Source organism: Cricetulus griseus, chromosome 2 (assembly GCF_003668045.3).
Source record: "Cricetulus griseus strain 17A/GY chromosome 2, alternate assembly CriGri-PICRH-1.0, whole genome shotgun sequence".
Taxonomy (NCBI): domain Eukaryota; kingdom Metazoa; phylum Chordata; class Mammalia; order Rodentia; family Cricetidae; genus Cricetulus; species Cricetulus griseus.
Window position 1 is genome coordinate 164,719,812 of NC_048595.1, and position 20,700 is coordinate 164,740,511.

General features: G+C 40.0%; 1 protein-coding gene across 5 annotated transcripts in view; it reads right to left on the reverse strand.

Moving 5' to 3' along the window:
- Dym (dymeclin) overlaps positions 1–20,700 on the reverse strand; it is a 257,330-nt gene that overhangs the window by 75,934 nt on the left and 160,696 nt on the right. For all 5 annotated transcript variants that reach the window (XM_027397915.2, XM_027397914.2, XM_027397913.2 and 2 more), the window contains one exon: positions 6,536–6,638. In XM_027397915.2, coding sequence (XP_027253716.1) covers positions 6,536–6,638 — 103 coding nt within the window. The remainder of the gene's footprint in view (positions 1–6,535; positions 6,639–20,700) is intronic.

The window sequence follows — 20,700 nt, forward strand, 5'->3', positions numbered from 1 at the left end:
CAACACACCTGCCTCTCCAGAGGGAACTGGCCCTTACACACAAGGTGGGAGTCTGCCAACTAACAGTTCCCAAATAACAATGGAAGCAGACCTGCCCTCAGGAAAAATGGGATTCCAATTCCCAGCCAGAACAGTGCAATAGTGAAATGGAGACTGGACTTATGCTTAAGTCAGGTAGAGTTTCTAGGTAGGAAATAACTGCATCTGACGGTTAAAAACAATTCTATTTATACAGGTTCTATAGGAATATAGAAGCTTTAAAAAACATATTTCATTATAATAATAAAACACTCCACCTCACTTCTGAGTATACACTCAGAAAAAATGAAGTTAGTACCCCAGCATTAGCGCCTTCACATTCGCCGTGGCATGATTGCCAAGAGCTCAGACAGGAAGCCACCTAACTGCCTCCTGGCAGATGAATGGATAACGATCAAGTGTGTCTGTATCACAACACGGTGTTGCTCAGCATAAAAAGGAATGTCTGCCATTTGGAATAACACAGACATAAGCTGTGTGAGAACGAGAAAGACAAATACTGCGTCATCTCCCTTATGTAAGGAACCTTGAGCTGAGAAGTAGGGAAGAGAGCATTCAGCAGATGTTCATGAGAGGGCACGAGCTTTCAGCTGCACAACACATGAGTTCCATGGGTTTAGTGTACAGATGTAGACTGCACTTAGGAATATTCTTAAATGTACATGATATGTGCTAAAAGACTAGATCTCAAAAGTACATGCTCGAACAGGTACACATGCACACACACACATACACACAAACACATACATACACAGGCAACCATGTGAGGTGATGAATAGGCTCATTAGCTTATTATGGTAAATATTTTACAGTGTATATTAAACTATTCTCTGCTTATACATGAGAAGGAAAGAGAAAGACTAATAATCATCAGAAAATCTGTGAGTTACAGGCTATAGGCAGTATTTGGCTCAATTTAAGCAACTTCTCAAGAACAGAGTAATTACAAAGGGAAAAACAAGTTTAGAATGCAAAACCTTGGCGGACATTGCCTTAGTGAAGGATTGAGGGAGACAGCAGCAGCAACATGCATTAGCACTGTGCACTCCCACGATGCTGGAGAACTCTGCCCAAGGAGGCCCAGCATCAGGACAACCACAAGAAAACAGCACATGCAAACTGAGGGACGGTCTCCAAATAACTCACTGGTGGCTCAGCAGTACCAAGCACAGGACAAGAAATACCACAGAGATGTTATGAAGACATGACAAACAACTCAGTGTGGGACCCAAGAAAAGGATGAAGGCACTTATGTTACAATTTGTGTTTTAGTCATTTCTTAGTTCTGAGAAATTTTGCATGCTCATTAAGATTAATTAACAAAAGGGGAAACTGAGAAGTACAAGGAGAAACTCTAAACAAAACAAAACACTAAGTCAAGTCATTGGGGGCCAAGAGAGAAGAAAAGTCATTCATCTGTGTGCTGGCAAAAACTCCAAGATCTACACCTATAAAGAAGTGACCTTTCTCCTCATCTATCAGACTTCTCAGTGCTAACCATTTTAATTTGTAACATGTATTTTCAAACATGTATGTGTAAGGCAATATAAAGTTAAGAGTTATGTAATATAGATATTTTCACATAAATCTCTATAAAGATTAAATTCTCTTTTTAAAAAGCTGCAGAATAATGCAATGGATTAGGCACACTCCAACAAGAGTTTTTTATTAATTTTTTTTTTAAAATTTCATGTTGGGGAGGGGCATGAGATAGTGCACACTGAGAGATCAGAGGACAACTTGTGGGAGTTGGCTGTGTCCTCCCACCAATGTGGGGATCTGGGGATGGAACTCAAATGACCAGTCTTGGCAGGAAGCATCCTTCCCCATGGAGCCATCTCAGTGGAACCTAATCAGTGGTTTGTTCTACAGCAATGCTGGGAAATGCACACTTTTGTGTACCTGTGGAGCTCACTGCCTAGCAGTCCAAAAAGTCTAGTCACTACTCAAGAAACATATTTCACTTCCTTCAAAGTATTTGCTTCTTTGATCCCACTCCTCTAAATGCTACTTTAAAAAATGACTTCATCCATGCAACAAGAGGGAAACCATGCCTGGTACTGGAAACCTAGCTAGTTACTCAGGACTAGAGAAGTCTTAGAGGAGAACTTACCATTGTCACATCACCAAATACACTCTAGACATTTGTCCTTAGACCCACAGGTAAGTCAGTCCTCGCCCCTCATCAAGGAAACCTTGATTAGCAACAGATGGTGACCACTACAGACTACCACAACTGATCACAATACAGACCTGTGCAGCCTGGTCTCAGTGGATGGATCTACAACACAACTCCCAATCTAAGTGTTCCCCAAGTAGGCCATGGTGTTGCAGGACCATAATCCCAGCACTTGTGGGTGGAGGGCCAGAGGATCACATGTTTGAAGTCAGCCTGGGCTATGCTGTGAATTCTAAGGCCAGCCTAGGATACATAGCAAGACTCTCAAAATTGAATTCAAAACACAACAAGGCAATAGGATCTACTTCAAGTATCAGTTCCCTTCAGAGGGGCCTGCCACAACCTCTCCCCTACTTCCAGAAAATTGTCCTTCCATTTCTCTTTGGATATCCCTTAGGTTTGGTTATAGATTTTCATAAAATCCACCATTTTATTTTACTGGTGCATTTGAAATTCTTTATATGCAATAGTATGTACTCTTCATTTTAACCATGCTAATGCAATTCCAAAAGAGAAGACTTGTCAAAGACTAATATACTAGTCAATGTCACTCTACTTCGAGTAAATACATGTAAAGCCAGTAACCATGAACGTATTTCAAAAGTGAAATACCTAAAAGGAACTGCTTTTTTTTTTTTTTTTTTTTTTTTTTTTTTTTTTTTTTTGGTTTTTCAAGACAGGGTTTCTCTGTATTGCCTTGGAGCCTGTCCTGGAACTTGCTCTGTAGACCAGGCTGGCTTCGAACTCACAGTGATCCACCTGCCTCTGCTTCCTAAGTGCTGGGATTAAAGGTGTGCGCCACCAATGCCTGGCTAAAAAAGAAACTGCTTTAAAAATGACAATTACATTTTCATTGTTTTTTGATATAACAGTATGACCAAGATAACTGTTCCATGGTATGTGAATGGTACATTCTCTATCTAGCCCAAAGGCAAAAGAGCAAACACTAACAAGAAATGTTAAAGAGAGAATAAACAACACAGGAAGACCTCAGAGTTAAATTTTCCTAGTATAGGAATCAGGTCAGAATACTCCTCACTATATTCCTGAAAACACTGAATGTTTAAAAGCAGATACAAGTCGAATAAGCAAATACAAAAGACTATTGCTAAGCACTACCCACTCAAAGGACGAGGCAACCTATTCAATGGCGAGGCAGCTCAGGGTTCCATGTGGAGCAGTACTGATAATTGATAAGCAAGCATGACTTCACAAAGACACATTTCAGGAACATAGCTTTGATGTTTAGTAAGCTGAAAACCAAGAGAAGCACAAATAAGATCAGACAAGAAATTCAACAACGTTCTATTTGTTTTGAAGTAAAAAAGAAGAAATACTATAACTTCCTCAAGAATCAAACTAAAATCAAACTAACATACAGATCAATGAAGAATTTAATAAGCAAGCACAGCAGTTACTCATGTCCATCACATATTAAAAATAAATCCTTACCTAGACAATGATCAAAATATTCTCATTCCACACCACACAGACAATGGGCTTGAAGACTTTCAACCCAGGGCATCTCTAACCAATGCCAGTTTGTAGATCTGGGCTTTATCCCCATCAGTTACTATGCACAGGGTGAGGGACACAGCTCAGTCAGTAGAGTGGTCACCTAGCATGCATGACACCCTGGGCTCATGCTTGGAACCCAGTATTCTGGAAGTAGAAGCAGGAAGGTACAGAGAATTTGAGGCTACACTGGCCTGGAAACCCCATGACCCCACCCCCCAAATCTATTTTTTTTTCAGCCTAGAAAATGATAACTTCTGTGTCTATAAAGTGCATTCAATTGTGTGGGCAGAGAAATATTTACAGCATAAAGACAGTATGTATTTAATTGGCAAGAATGTGTTTGTATATAATAAGTCACATACTTCAATGGTTCTCCAAAATTTTGGACCCTAGAGACATCTTTACACTTTCCAATAGTCAGATGCTCGGAAAGAGCTGTTTTCACACAGATTACACACACTGCTATTTACCGTAGAAGCACTCATGTTTTTTAGCTGTCACTCATCAAGTATCCTCTGGACAGAATTCATGTTCCGTATGAGAGACAAAGTAAAACAAGACTCCAGGGAGCATGAGACTCTACCCACATCGGGTGATCCACACTGAGCTAAACTGCTCCTGTGACTGCTCAGCTGGTTGTCCTATCCCATCCTTCGCCTAAGGACCACCACTGGAGTCCTTCTAATTTCTACCTGCCGGAGTGAGATGACAGCTTCAGTCCTACAACAAACTCAAAGGCTCTCTGCAAGAGCAATGACAAGATACTTCCTAAGGTTCTGTCCTGAACATAGTTAGGGTTTTCTTACTTCAGACAGCTGCACAGGTCATTGCTGGAGCTAAGGAAAAGACCTCTGTGTCACTGATAGGGCCAATAACATAAAAAGCATGGTAGTTTAAAAGCAACTACAACTTATTTGCTATCACTTTCTGAACTATTTAGGCTGTTACACAAGATTAAATTGTCTGAATGGTTACGTAATATTTTCAAAAGCTCGCCTGTCCTTCACTCACTGAATTAAATTGTGAAAGCCTCATAGAAACATGTACACACCAGCCACAGAGCTTTAGCTGCTCTCCCTACCACCTCTATAGCTCCCAGGTGCACTCTACAGAAGACTAGAGCACAGATTTTGTATTATTTTCCCTTAAGCAGCCAGAGCAGTTTCCTCATTATCTAAAACTTGATGGAAGGGTTTCCCACGAGGTGTTTAGACAAACATGGTTGTACTAAAGAACTAACACTAATATTTTTGCAACTCACAATGTACTTTTTATGTTGTTACTCAACTGACTTGTGAATTATACAGTGTAATGAATATAAACATTTTCTTAATAAACCCAGAAACCTCTATGTAGACCCTGGGTGTTCTATGTGTTACAGAGAGAAGGAAAACATAGGCTTATTTTTGAGCACTTATTAAACTCTGCTAATATGGTGTCTCCAGTCTGGTGTAGAAAGCACACATCTGGGACTCCAGGGCTGCAGAGGTCCTTTCCTCTTCCTTCTCCAGCTTCACAAACAAGCCGCCTGGGGCCAGACCAGAACACACAACTCTGTGGCTGTTGCCAAGAATACTTAACAGGTTAAAATTCTGAGGAATATTTAAAAAAAGGGGGAACACATCCATTTCCTAATGGTTAATTTAAAAGAAAATAACAAAGAGATTGGCTTCAAACGTGCAAGTCACATATACATAGTGCTTGGCAAGGGTAATGGCCAATAAAATGCTGAAATACCATGAAAGAACACCTTGTAGTGCTTATTTTTAAGGTTACACTTATTAAAAATTAGTTTTATTTTATTATTATTATTATTGTGTGTGTGTAAGCACTCCAGACAGTGTACTCAGGGAGGTCAGGGGACAATTTTGTGGGAATACATCTCTCCTTCCACTTTTACTGGGTTCCAGGAATTGAACTCAGGTCATCACACTTGAGCAGCAAGCTCTTTACCAGCTGAGTCAAGTTGCAGGCCCACTACTGTTATCTTAATTCACCTTGTGGATCCCTGGTATAGGGACTGATTCAGCCACAGTCGTTCCTGTTCTACTAGCTCTGGGCAAAGGCAGTAAGACTATGAGGGAAGGTGTGAGACACAGTCTCAATGTGCTCAGTGTTAGAGCACAGATCACAGTGAAAGGTCTCAAGTGAGATTTCCCCAGTGACTCTAGGGAGCAGAGGCTTCAGATTTACTGAAGGTTATAGATGAAGAAACTTGCTAAGTAATGACTAAAAACTGTGATGTTCAATATAGAATTCAAATTATAACACAAAATTTGTTCTACCATAGCACCGTCATATTTGTGACTGACAAGTACCAGTAAATATGACCATTTCCTCTCGGAAATATCAATTTTATAGGTTTGTGATTAATGGAAAATATTATTAGGAGGACTTCAAAACAACATAAACTCAATACTTTTTTGTGGAAAAAATGACATAGTACTAATGCATGATTTAATAATATTGTCTAAAGATAAAGTATGTACAGATGAACCAAATTCAAGCTCCTTTTTAAAATTAATTTTGAGGAAGAGACTCTTTACAAAGCTCTGGATATCTCCTTCTGCTTTTTGTGTAATTGGCTTGAGAGTTTTTTGTTTTGTTTGATCCAACTAGTAGGATCTTGATTCGTAATAATCACTGGCTAGGTTGGTTTTCTTCAACCATTTTATAATAACCATGACAAGTTTTTAAGGTTTCCAAGAGCACAGTCAGACTTTGAGAGAAAAGAAGTACAGTTACCCATAATTCTAACAGTACAGAGAAATTTATGACAACGATGAGGCAGCTACTTACATAATCTGGGAGAGGAACATCACTGGAACTCAGGGAACCTCTCAAGGACTGGGTGGCTTGTTCCAGAACTTTGTTGTGTTTTTTAGACAGTAAAGAAAACAAACTGAAAAACACAAAGGAAAATCCAGTAACATTAAGAAAACTAAAGTCTAATATGGGGTTATATAGTTTCATAGCATATTACATACTCTGAAATCTGTTTTGAAGTAATTTCAGGAACAAAACAGGTTTATTGAGTAGACTTTGAAGGCAACAGGTGAGGCAGTAGCTGAGTGCTGCCAGAACATATAAACAATTCTTTTCATGCCTATGCTAACAGAAGGATCAATAGCATTGCTTATGTAAAAAAATGGAGTAAGGGGGGGGAGGATGTTTAATAGTAAGGCCCTCAATGAAAAAGTTTCACACATTAAAATTTTGTCTTGAAAACAGGGAGAATTCTCAAAAGATCACTACAGTGAAAAAAGCTGGGATACAAACTGGTCTAGCTGGTGACAGTCTGATGTAACCCACTCTAAGTCGCTTGGGCTCATGGATCTTAGCTATTTACTCTTTCAATTAAGTATGCTGGCTCTGTCTGCTTCTTTAGTGTACAGGACCAGACATGTAAGATGACATTTCTCAAGAAGGGCGATTTTTTCCCCACATTTAAAAAAAATCATTTTTTAATTTTAAAACAATTTTTTCTTATTTTGCATACCAATCCCCCAGTATCCACTCCCAAGAAGGGTGATTTTAAGGATACATTTAATGAGATTTCTACTTCTGGTTATGATGGGTTAACTGGTACCAGATGAACTTTCTCACAGTAATCAATGAAAACTTAGAGGAAATAGATAAAACAACTGTCTTAGATGAATCTGAACTATAGGATCATGATTCCTAAAACAAGAGAGATATGAGAACCTAACAATGGTGAGTTTCTGTCATTTGAACTTGCAGAGCTTTATATGAGAGAGGAGGGAACTGCAAGAAAGGTCTAGAAATCCAAATGTCTGGAAAAGTACTGAGCTGTACCAGTGAGAGCAAGATCCTATAAGATGTACAGCGAACTGTTGAGGGCCTTTACAACAAACAGATTTTGGAATTGATAATAGATTGAAGACTACAGGTAATCCAACCAGCCAGGGGATCAAACTCCCTGTCTCAAGAGCATTAAGGTGAGAATGGTCACTTTAGAACAGGAATATTTCAGAATATGGATTACTGTGATCTAAGAGGTATCTTAATAAAGCTACAATAAGTGAACATTTCTCAAAGAATAGAGGTGATTTACATTAAATGTAAGTGGACTAAATACTACAATCAAACTGCAGGGTTTTTTTTGTTTTTGTTTTTTAGATTGGATAGACTATCAAGACCCGAGCATGTGCTCTTTAAAAGAAACACATAAATCTAAAGACAAATATTAGTTTGTAATTATAAGAAAGCTGGGATGGCCATGTTAATAACTACAGACACAGTAGGCAAATGACAGGTATTATTATTAGAGATAAACAGAAAGATTTTATAATGATGAAAGCCAATTCACTAAGAAGATATAATAATTCCAAATGTATATGTCTAGTAATAGACCCACAAATCTGTTATATATATAATATATATATATATATATATATATCTCCTAATAGTAAATGTATATAGTCATATATCCTAATAGTAAATTAGTAAATGTACTGCATCTAATGAATAAAGACTCTATGGGTTAGATGGAAGCTTAAAAATAAAGGCAATTCTGGTTCTATATACTTTCCATTTAGACTTGAGGTATGATCTGTAGTATTTTTTAAAAATGCTAAAACTATGATTTTAGTCATTCTTAGTGATGGTCTTTTAAACAGAACATTGATTTGAATATCAATTTTGGAAAGACCCAAATTATTTCAGATGAATCAAGTGGGAAAATTCAAGAAGTTGAGACCACTAAACATTCTTACTAGATTAAAGTGTGTTTTTGTCTATTTTTTTTTTGGGAGGGGCAATCTTGGGGACTGATCCAAGGATCCACATAAACTAGACAAATGTTCTACAACTAAGCTATTCTCCCAAACCACTTTCACATTTCCCTCCTCCTCTTCCCTCCCTATGATTTGCAGTACTGGCCATTAAACCCAAAGACTTATGCATGCCAGGTAACCATTTTACCACAGGGCTGCATTTCTAGTCTTAAATTCTGACTCACATTTCTGGCTTTTTAGTATGAGTTCTGGGATGAGACTCAGGCTCCTGACCTTGCAAGTACATCACTGACTGACCCATCTATCCAGCCCCAGGGATGCTGAGACTAAGAGAAGTTTGAGGTCAGTTCTATCATAGGACATGGTGCAATTCAGAGGCATAACCTGGATGCCCCCAAAGGGAAAAACAATAGAAAGGTCTTAGAGGCCAGCTTGGTGCAAGAGGAGGCGCCAAGAGGAACAAAGCATGCTTCCTGTTGAAGCTGCAGCATAGCAATGTGGGCCTGCTCTCTCAGTTCACAAAACCAGGGACCTTGCGATTCATACCCCCTGCTCTCTTTCTGTGGAAAAATCATTTGAAATTGTTTTCTTTGGAGAAGATAGGCCAGTTTGTTTGTTTACTTTACAAAAGAATACTAGCAATCTGTTTCCCTTGTTAGGAGAGCAAACAAGGGAAGGAGCTGCAAGTGCAACATAAGGGACTTCATTTGAGCCCTGTGGAGGCGCTGCTGATTAAGGGCATCAAGTATTGAAGCACACGTCCCCAAGAAGCTGTGGCTACGGTTTCCTGCTTAAAAAAGTTTGCACAAGAACAGATAATGTGAGGTCTCTTCCAGTTCTCTCTCTCATGAATGAGACAGAGAATTCACACTTACTCCAAGTTGTTATTCTCATACAACTTAATAGGCTTTCCTCTCACACTTTATAGCTACTGCTTGCAAAATCTTGTGTGTGCTTTTTTAAAAATTCTAATTTTGGCTTTCATTTAGCATTTTTAAGGCAAAATGACCTAACTTTGTATGAGAATGACTTGCAAATTGCAGAGTGAGAAAAGTAACTTCTGCTGAAGCTGTGCATTCCAAGTGCTCAGCACTGGCTTCGTGCTGGTTAAAGTGGCAGATACGGGATGGTTACATACACAGGAAAAGCTGATCACAAATGTAAGCGACACTGATCCTCAGGGTGATTAGTGTTCAGGCAGAGGGGCACGACTCAGAAAATACCCTTTTAACGTTAGAGAAAGACTAGCTTTTCTTTAAGTACAACAATATCCATTAGAAACTGGACATTCCGTGAAAAAACTGAAAACAATTAAAACATGGATCTAGAAGAACATGGGTAAGCAGCCTGGAAAACTGATTCCATAAGACTCTTGACAGCAATTTAAACCATCTAAAGCTACATGTATTAATGTGGGCAAACCTCAAAACACTGCTAAGCTAAAATAAAGGTGCTATTATTTATTCTTTAAAGTGCAGAATAACACATAGATTTTACAAAGAAAATGTGAATATGAGATATATATTGAATGACAGATCTTTCATATAGGATAGTCAGTTTTATAAGGGGGGGAGAAAATAAGCCCAGTGAGAAAGGAATAGTCAGGGATCTGATGCTCGCTCTCGCTCCTCCCTTCTCTCTCTCTCTCTCTCTCTCTCTCTCTCTCTCTCTCTCTCTCTCTCTCACACACACACACACACACACACACACACACACACACACACATCACAAACGTTCTTCTGGTAACACTGGATACATACAGAGGGCATTGCTACATGCTCTTTGGGAGGAGGAGGCTGTAACACTATACGCTTAAAGTCTGATAAGAAAGAACATGCTATCCCCGAGGAAATCAGCAACCCTGCCAGAAGACAGCGTTGCACAAGAGAAGGCAGCATGTAAATAAAAATGTGTGGTCAGTCCAAACTGGGACATGCTGAGAAGACCACAAGCTGGCACAAATCTGCAGCTGAGGGTACACAGATGGCAGGAGATGAGACCAGAATGAAGACAGTTTGAAGACAGACTGTGAAGGGACGCTCATGGCACATCAACAACCCTGAGCTTTGTTCTATACAGCTGAGAAGCTAGTGCAAAATGCTGAAAGGGACGTGGTGGCAGGCCAAGGAGCTCAAGTCTGATGGGGTACGTTCTGAAGCAGAGCATATTCTCCTGAGTGCTATGGGGGCACAGAAGAAGGTTAGGTACACCCCACAGAGGAACCAGGCTTGGCTGTGGCCTTAACAGTAAAAGAGAATAAAGAGCAATTTGGAAAGGTGAAACAGTATGCAGACTGTATAGCTACACGAAACTGAAGGAAGTCCATGGGGGTGAGTCGGGGCAAGAGAAGAAGCTCGCAAGGGCAACAGGAAGTAAGAACAGCAGCCACTGCCTGCCACGTTCTTGGAGGGTAGGAGTGTCATGGGATGCATGTAAGGCCTGCGCCTGCACCTGATGGAGAACAGGGACACACTTCTGGGGTGACGCCTGAGAGGTGCCTTAAGTGACAAATAAGAGTTGGCCAACAAGCCAGGAAGCAAGATGGCAACTAGACAAAGAAATGGGTCCAAGTAAGAGGCAGTGCAGTCCCATGCATGGGAAGTACTTCGTGCATGGTGACACAGCAGTTCACACAGCACCTCTTATTGAGCACAAGACTTTGGATCTCACCCTGAGAGCTAGAGTTGTCCATGGCAGGAAGGTATCGGTAAGAGAAAGAGACAGATGTCAAGCACTGTGCCTCGTAATAGAGAGTGGGTGGGTAATAGCTCTTCCTTACGCACCTCTGACCACAGTGCATTGCCTAAACTCTTGCCCTTTATGGTGGTCACAGTGTCCCCACCATGGAATCCCAAGAAATATCTAAAAAGCACTGACTGACCAAAGAGTGGTCAGTGTTTACTACTCACACTCACTTTAGAAAGATTCCTCTTCAATGGAGGGAACAGAAAGAGAATACAAGTAGAAATAGACAAGCCTGAGGAAACATTCACCTTCTTAAGAGGGAGCCTTGAGTGGAAACTGACAGGAGCCATTGGGAGGCAAAAGGCAAAGCAGAGAGTGAAAGAAGGGACTCAGGTGGTTGGGGCTTTGCAGGAAGCCCTGGTTGATGGGCAGGTAACTGAACAGGGAGACTTGGGAAGATAAAGCACTTAGCAACAGCAGCAACCCTGATGTGTGCAGTACATGCCCTGCACCAGCACCATCCATCACATAATCTGGGAGGTAGGTATTACTGGGATCTTCCTGTCTTAAAGAGAAGACAGAATGAAGCAAGGGTGGGTTAAATAATCTCCCTAGGCTCATAGCTACTAAGGGCAGAGTCAGGAGTCAAATGCAGTAACACTGGTTCCTGCACCTGCATAGATAACAATGAACAATTCTGCCTGGAGAATTCGACTGGAGACACAACCAGAGGGTAATGTTCAGAAGACAAGGGATTTGGGGCGGCAGGACCTAAACAAGGAGCAATCACAGAAGTGGAGGTGGTCACCCAAGTATATGTGGAGTATAAGCAATGGCCTGTAAGACAGAGCTTGGGTAACAACTAATACTAAAACCATAAGCAAGCAAAGGTAACCGGTAATGTCACCTAGTGACAGTGGCAAGAACCTGGGAAAATCATTTCAGGGATGTGAAAAGGTGTCAAATGGTTAGGAAATACAACAAAGACCATGGATTTGGTGTGAGGAAACAGACCAGCTTTGGCCTTCCTAGGGATGAGAGGCAGGAACGGGGTGGTACAGGTCTTGGCCTAAGGTGTAGCTCCAGTAGCAGTGTTCCCACCCCTCTGGAAAAGATGTCTTACTCCCTGCCTCTGACCAATACTCCACCTCTGCTCACCTGGCACCCAAATCTGCTTTTACGTTCTCACTTTTAAACAGCTTTATGAAGGAATAACCTATGTATACAACACAATGAATTTTGAAAAATGTAACCATTCATATAACCCATCATTATAATCAAGATGGAGAACTTTCCTATTTCTCGAGAAAGTCCCCCTGGGCCTTTCACAATTGGTCTGTCTCTGTCCATCTCCCTCCAGGCAACTACTGAAGTGTCTTTTGCTTCTAGGATCTCACACAAGTAGATCAGACAATATGCACGCTCCAGATCTGCCTCTCTAACTCAGCTCTGTGCTTTTCAGGTTGCTCCACGGTTTATGTACCCATAATTCATCCTTTGTAATGTTCAATAGTTTTCTCTTATGTGGATGTACCTCAATTTTTCTACTTACTAGTTGCTGCGAGGGCTGGGCTACTATAAGCAAGGCTGCTATACTTTCGCTGAACATCTATTTTCCTATCTCCTGAGTAGATACCTAGAGGGACTGCTGAATTGTCTGGCATTTGCCAAACTCTATGCCAAGCTGCCAGCTGTTTGGCTTCTTGATCAGTGTATCGCTTGGTATTTAGGTCTTTTTAATTTTGGTGTTCTAGGGGGGTGAAGAACATTTTTCCCTGTGAGGAGTTTCCTTGGGTTTGTATGTTTTCCCTAAAGAAGGTACATAATCTGGCCCCTAAACAATGGATTGCTTTTCCTAAGTTGTAAGAGGTTTGCTTTTTTATATATTTTAGGTATAAACTCTTTATCAGACATGTAATATATATTATATATTTTATACATAACATATATTAAACACACACACACACCCATGTAATTATGTAACTCTGGCTGTCTTGGAACTTACCATGTAGACCAGGCTGGTATCGAACTCACAGAGATCTGCTTGCCTCTGCCTCCTAAGTGTTGGAATATACTACCACACTGATTTAATTTTAGCATCTGATTAAGTGTGATGAATTTGCTAAACTCTAAAAGAATGGTTTGTATTTTTTTGTGTCTTGTCTTAAATCAGCCCCCAAAATCCCCTAAAACCTTCTAATCCCCAAATCCTGAAGCTTTTCCTCTATAGTTTCTCCATCAAGTTTCATAGTTCTAACTCTTGTGTTTATGTCTATGACCCATTTGCACTAATGTGTGGCATGAAGCAAAAGCCAAGGTCCGTTTGCTTTGCAGGGTGGAGGAGAATACGGGTATCTAACTGTTCCAGCACTAAAAGGTTATCTATCTTTGTCCTAGAATTATCTTCTCACCCTGCCTGAAATGGCATTGACTACAGAAGCACCCGTCTATTTCTGGACTCCAGCCCACTGTTGTGCAAGCCTCCTGTACACTAATATCACACTGTCCTGATGCAAGCCCACTGTTGTGCAATAGCACACTCTCTCCTGACTCCTCCAGTCCACTGTTGTGCAAGTCTCCTGTACACTAATACCACAGTCTCCTGACTCCAGCTCCAAAGTAAACCTGCAACCAGGCATGGGGAGTCCTCTAATCTCTGCTTTCTTTGTCAAAATGGCTTTTGGTTATCTTGGCTTCTTTGTTATTTCTTTGCAAAATTTTATCATCAACCTGCCGGTTACTAGTAAACAATCAATAAATTATGATTAACACTGCACTACTGACTTCAGGTTCTTACCATGGCCACAGCTCTAAATTCCCAAGGAAGCAAACATCCTGCTTAGGTCTGCCTTTCACAGTATTTTATACTTTTATTTTATAAGTTTGTATGTTTATAATAAATGCGCGCGCGCGCGCGCGCACACACACACACACACACACAGTCCTGCTGAGTTGATCCTGGGCTGCAAATTCCTGGGCTCAATTTTCCCAAGGTGGAAGTTTACGTATGTGCCCCTGCACCCAGCTAGTTATGGCCTTGCTAACTTCACTTATTAAGTCTAGTACACATAGATTCATTAGAATATTTTAAAAGCTTATTTGTATTTTATATTCATGAGTATTTTGCCCGCCTGTGTGTTAAGGGGGCATTACACACATGGAGTATCTGTGAAGGTCAAAGAGGACAATGGATCCTAGAACTGGAATTGTGAGCTGCCATGTGGGTGCTGGGAAGGACACCTGGGTCCTCTGCGAGAGCAACCAGTGCTTTTCACCAATGAGTCATCTCTCCAGCCCCTCATTAAGGATGTAAAAACATGTTCAGTGCCAATAACAAGGAGTTAATAGAATTAAAGGAGTTTCACATTTAAAATTTATAACTTGAATTTTTAAAATTTCTTTCTCTTGACAGGACACTGGATGGGAAAATGCTGAATGAATGTGAGAACAGACATTCTCTTTTTCAAAGAAGCATCTAGGAACGGTACAGAATAACAGGTCACATCATGGTACAGGCATATCATCACCTATAACCTTTTGTGGCCCCCTATTGCTCCCGATGCTCCCTTCCTTTCCCCAAATAGCCCCCATTTTGTTTTGATGTCTTTCTGTTTTTGATTTCACATTATAATTTCTAATTGCATCTGTTTTTTTGCAAATGACACCAGCAGTTCATTCTTCTTTGGAGTGGAGTAATACTTTATTGTGTATAGATATGCACCATACTTTTGGTTTGTTTGTTTGTTTTTTGATACAGGGTCTCTGTGTAGCTCTAGCTGTCCTAGAACTCACTCTGTAGACCAGGCTGGCCTTGAACTCACAGAGCTCTCCCTACTCTGGCCTCCCAAGTGCTGGGATTATAGATGTGCGATCACCACTGCCTGGCCTTCTGCCATACTTTTTTATCCATTCATTTGTTGATAAATACTTAGGCTGATTCCATAACTTGGCTATTATGAATAGTCCTGTACTAGTCAGGTGTGCAGGCATCTCTATCGCATGCTGACTTCCAGATCCCATTGGTTATGTACTTGGAAGTTCTACTTGTAGTTTTTGGGGTTTTTTGTTTGTTTGTTTGTTTTTTGAAGCATGTCCACAGTGATTTCCATAGTAGGTGGATTAATTTTCATTTCTACAAACATTGCATATGAATTCCTTTCCCTCGGTGTTCTTTCCATACTTTATTTGTCTTCCTGACTGGGCCGAGGCAGAATCAGTGTAGTTTGGATTTGCATTTCTTGGATGGCTAGGATGCTGATCTTTTTTTTTTTTTTAATCCACTTCTTGGCCATTTGTACTCAACCTGTCTGCTTCCTTCATTGCACTTACTGATTAGGTGACTTGGTTTTTTAGTGTTTGACTTTTCTTTACACATCCTAGCTCTGAAGCCCCCGTCTGATACATAACCAGCACAGACAACCCATTCTGAAGGCTCTATCTTCACAGTGCTGGCCACTTCCTTTTATTGTGCAGACATCTTAATGTCATGTAATCCCATTTTTCAATTATTTGAATTATTTCATGTGCTACTGGAATCCTTTTTAATTTTTATTTGAGACTATTGTAAAAACAACTTTTTACTATTTCTTAGCATTTTGAAAAGACTTTTTTGTATGTTGTTTGTACCTGGCTACTTTGCTCAAAGTGTGTGTCAGATCTAAGAGCGTTGTGGTGATGTCTTTAGAGTCTTTCAAGTATAACATCATATTGTCAGAACAGATATTCTTACCATTTTAGTGAGTTAGGGGAAACAGCTATTTATTAAATATGATCTTGGTGATAAGATTTTATTTTTCCTTTTTAAGACAAGGTCTCACTATGTAGCCCTAGTTGGTCTGAAGCATACTATCTATGTAGATCAGGCTGGCCTTGAACTGACAGAGGTTTGCCTGCTCTGCTTGTTCAGTGCTGAGATCAAAGGTGTACACCACCATACCTGGCCCAGTAATACAATTTCCAAGATGTCCTTTATCAAGCTGAAGAATCCCTTACTGCTTGTTATCTAAAATTTTTTTTCTAATCTAAATGGTTTTGAATTGTGCTGCTTATTTTTCTGTATTTACCGAGATGACCCAGTTTTCACTTTATGCTAGGTATTTTTGTTGCTGTTTTCTTTTTCCAGGGGATTCTAGGATTGAACCAAAGGCCCTGGGCATGCTAGGTGAGTGCTCTACCACTGAGTTGCATCTCCAGTCCTTGAACAGTGGATTATACTTACTGATTATGAACTGTTGACCAACTTTATATTCCTAGACTGGATTCTTTTTATCTGATGATGATGATGTGGATAAATAGAACAAAGGTAATTAGCACTTAATGAGAATATACTCTGTGCAAACCTGTTTCTCATTTTCTCTTTTTGTTAATTAAATCAATATATAGCTGCCTGAGTGCATCACTATTACCATCCCAAACTCTACACAGAGACTAAGGCACCCGAAAAGGTACCCAAAAAGCAAAGTCAATTATGGCACAGGGGTCAGAAAACAAAATAGGAAACCTCAGCACTTCTGGTAGGTGACTCAAAAAGCTTGTTAAATGCAAATATTTCTTGCACTAACTGGAAGGGCACAATGCATGGACTAGAGATGTGCCTGTTATGGAATAATCTTTTTGTACGCCATGAGGATTGTCTTTGACTGGCATCTTCTGATTGGTTATATTGAAGAGCTGACTGTCTGGTAGCTAGGTAGCAGGTATAGGCAGGACAGCAAGACACAGGGGACGCTTGGAAGAAAAAGGGCAGAGTCTTGGGAGAAGAGGGCAGATGCAGACAGATGAACATGCCATGTTGAAAGAAGGTACCACCACATGGCAAAGGGTAGATAAGAAATATGGCTTAATTTAAAATGTAAGAAGTACCTAGTAATAAGCCTGAGCTATTGGCCAAACATTTTAATAAATTTTTGAATGGTTACTTGGGAACAGCTGCAGGGACACAGAGAAACTTCGCCTACATGTGCCCATCACAACCATGACTGGATTCGACCCATTGGGATTGGATGTATATTGTTCCATGTTCAACTCCACAAGGAAGACCCAATAACTCATTTCCTTCAAACAGGGATATAATGTACAACACCTACTAACATTCCCATCTGAATAGCAACCATAGAATTCAACCCCACCACTGCCTACATACAACACATCCCAGGGAGAATTTCAGACAGCAGCTTAGTGCTGACTATGACCTTCATTCTCTAACACATGAACACAGTCTGAGACACCAAAGCACAAGTCACTCGCCACACCACATGGTGAGGTACATAACTGAACAATGTTTGTGTTTTGTTTTAAAATGCTGAAACTTGGAAATTTCATTCCCTAAGTTATAGGGAACTAAAACTCAAATAGAGTAGATAGAAGCAAAATGGAACGATGACTAACAATTTTAAAAATAATGTTACATAATTACTATAATTATTCCTGGTAAAATTTGTTGAGAAAAATGGGTAAAATTCAAGATCTGTCAATACATGATCTGGTAACTGTATTACCAAAAATGTGAGTGAGTGAAACTGACTCTCTAATTAGCGACAATCACTGTCGCCCCTCACAATGGCATCCCTGTACATTTCTTCCACATGTTTTTAACTTCAAAGTAATTTGGTGAGAAAAATATTTAAGTAGATGTAATGTGAAAAGGCTTTTAAAAGCAGATTTTCTCAATTTTGATTAAATTTTCTGACATGCTGTTTAGCAGAATAGCTAAATTCAACATTGGTAGTCTGATTTAATTCAAAGATCTTTACTCCCAATTTTAACTTACATTTACGCCTATTTCATGTGTAGTATACTTTAAAAATACATATCACATTTAAATTTAACTATAATGAAAGTCTTTAAATGTTTTACAATTAGCATATATTTCTTGACATTATAGTATCTGTCCTTCTCTATTAGAAAAATATGTTCTACAAAGACGGGTCATAGATTTTCTGACGTGGAAGAATTTAGGTTGTCTTTTTTTTTTTCACATTTTCTTAGTCTCTTGAGAAAACCACAAAACCAGCAGGTAACACACTGATCCAGTTTTTTAAAAAAAATCCCATAGTACATGTCACTAATTTATGGCAGTAACTGGGATTGAAATAATATTTAATGAGGAAATCCACCTGGAAAGAGGAGTTACGTCACAGGGAGCATAAGATGGGGCAGAGTGGCAGCTGAGGAGTTACTCTAGCAGGTCAGAAGGTGCTTCCTAAGTGTGAAGACATTTCCTCTCCAGGGAACCTCCAAATACAGCATTTAGTCTGAGTTCACAGAACAGTCACAGGAAGGACAGTGGAAAGTATAGGGACTGCCACAGACTGACACCTATGCCATGCACAAAACTTATGGGAAAGGTATTTTCTAGATGTTCTGGATTCAAAGCACAACTTTAGGATTTCTGTGCCTGGCACTTGTCTAATTTAACTATAATACCTTTTGTCTGCAGCCTTTGTGAGGCTAATAGGAAAAGGAAGTCTTAATTGAATTAGAGGCTCTTACCGATAAATTCTTTTATTTTAAGTTTAAAACTTGGCAATTAGTGTGTGGTGTGCACACATAATGTCTGCCACTGTGTACATGTGAAGGTCAGAGGACAACCCTGAAGAATTTGTTGTCTTCTGCCTCCTTTATGTGGGATTTGGGGATCAGCTCACCAGGCTTGGCATGTAAGTGCCTTTACTCCCTGAGTCATCTTGCTAGCACTGGGAAATTCTTTTCCAATTTCTGCTAGTGCATTACTATTAAAAAAAAAATCAGATCTGTAAAAACCTTCTATATTCATATCTACTTCTTTTGAACCTTTCTCTAATTAATTGCTAATTTATGCTTATTCTACACATATATATTTCTTGTACATTTACCCCATTTGTGTGAAAACTATTCAAGGGCACATATGCCCATTCTTCCTTTCCTCTTGTTTCGACTATCTGTAATACCTCTTATACCAATGGCTGCAGTGTTAGCTATTCCAGGTTCTTGTTTTACTTAAGAAAAAAAAGAAAAAGAATACCTTCTGACTGCATTCATGTATAAAATATCCTGTGAGTTAAAGTTTAGAAACATTTTTCACAAAAACCACAAAACCAACTGTCTTCACAGTAACTTCAAAGGAAACCCACCTCAACTATGACTCACTGTGAAATACAGGAGCAGCCTCTTTCCCGCCTTCTTTGAGAACTCAAACCACAAAGCAAGATCTCCATGCCCCAAAAGACCATCAAAGCCTGAAACAAAGCTATACATCTAACTCCTTGTCTTCACCAAGTCTTGGTAGTTCCGTTTCACTCATTCCCAGCAAGCTCACTCAGCAGTGCCTTCAGTTAAGTGGGGAGACCAGAGTGTGGGCATGGTGGTGGCAGACTTTGAGAATGGAGTCAGGAGATGGGAGTAGGAACAAACTCAGAATCAACAACCTGCAAAAAGGAGAAGACTCAGCAGGGTGAGGTCTGCACTCACCAACCCCCCAAGCCTGCAGTGGCGAGCCTCTATTCAAAATGCCTTCAAAACATTGTTGAGGCAATACTTTACTGGGGCATAATTCTGTTATCTCTGCAGCCCCCAATAAGGTGCCTGCAAGTGCCTGTGTATTCAAACTGCAGAGCTGGCAACAGCATACAGAATACTTATCATGCAACACTACAGGTCTTCCATAAAATACACTTAGCAATAATGAAAATAAACCACAGTGACCCATATGAAAAAAACACTAAAATGCAGCTCATTAACACAACTCCCAATAAAGACAGGATTAGATCAATAAACATAAGAATGTCACCATCTCAAGACAAAGTTATAGCTGAATTCATGCTGAAGGCAGCGCAAAAACAACTGCCTGTTTTAAGAAGCATGGTTAGTGTCTTTTTTTAGCCCCTGAAGCTTCATCCCTCAGGATTCAAGCCCTGGAGACAAACCCATATACTGTGCTCCCTCTACTGGCTCTGTAGCTATGGCTAACCCCAGTCATGGAAGATTTGCTATGCAAACTCATTAGAACACACTGGAAGGAATTACTTTGCTCTATTTGGGGTCTTAAAGGTGTAAACCAATTAGTTCCTCCCTCTTGTCTAAGGAACAGATAGGTGACATAATGTGACTGAAGTAACAATATTCTCAGAGACAGTGACTCTCAGGGACCGGAGTTTCCCAATTCAGCAAATACTTAACACTTCTCCTAGCATCTTTCAACTATTTGTTTAAAATCCATGTCACAGTTTGTGGCTTTCATCCATGGTCACCCTATAATGTTTTCAAGTCAGTGAGTAAAATGCAGTCATTTTGCTGTCATTGTCAATAATGAAGGCCACTAGGAGGAGGACAAAAGGAGGGTGATAAGAGTGGCCATCTATACAATGACTCTTACTCAACAAGTACAGGCTGGAACTTCCATGAAATCTTCATCTAGAGTATCTACAGGGCAGGGTGGTGTTGGCACATGCCTTTAATCCTGGCACTCAAGAGGCAGAGGCAGGAGGATTTCTGTGAGTTCCAGGCCAGCCTGGTCTACAAAGTGAGTTCCAAGACAACAAGAAG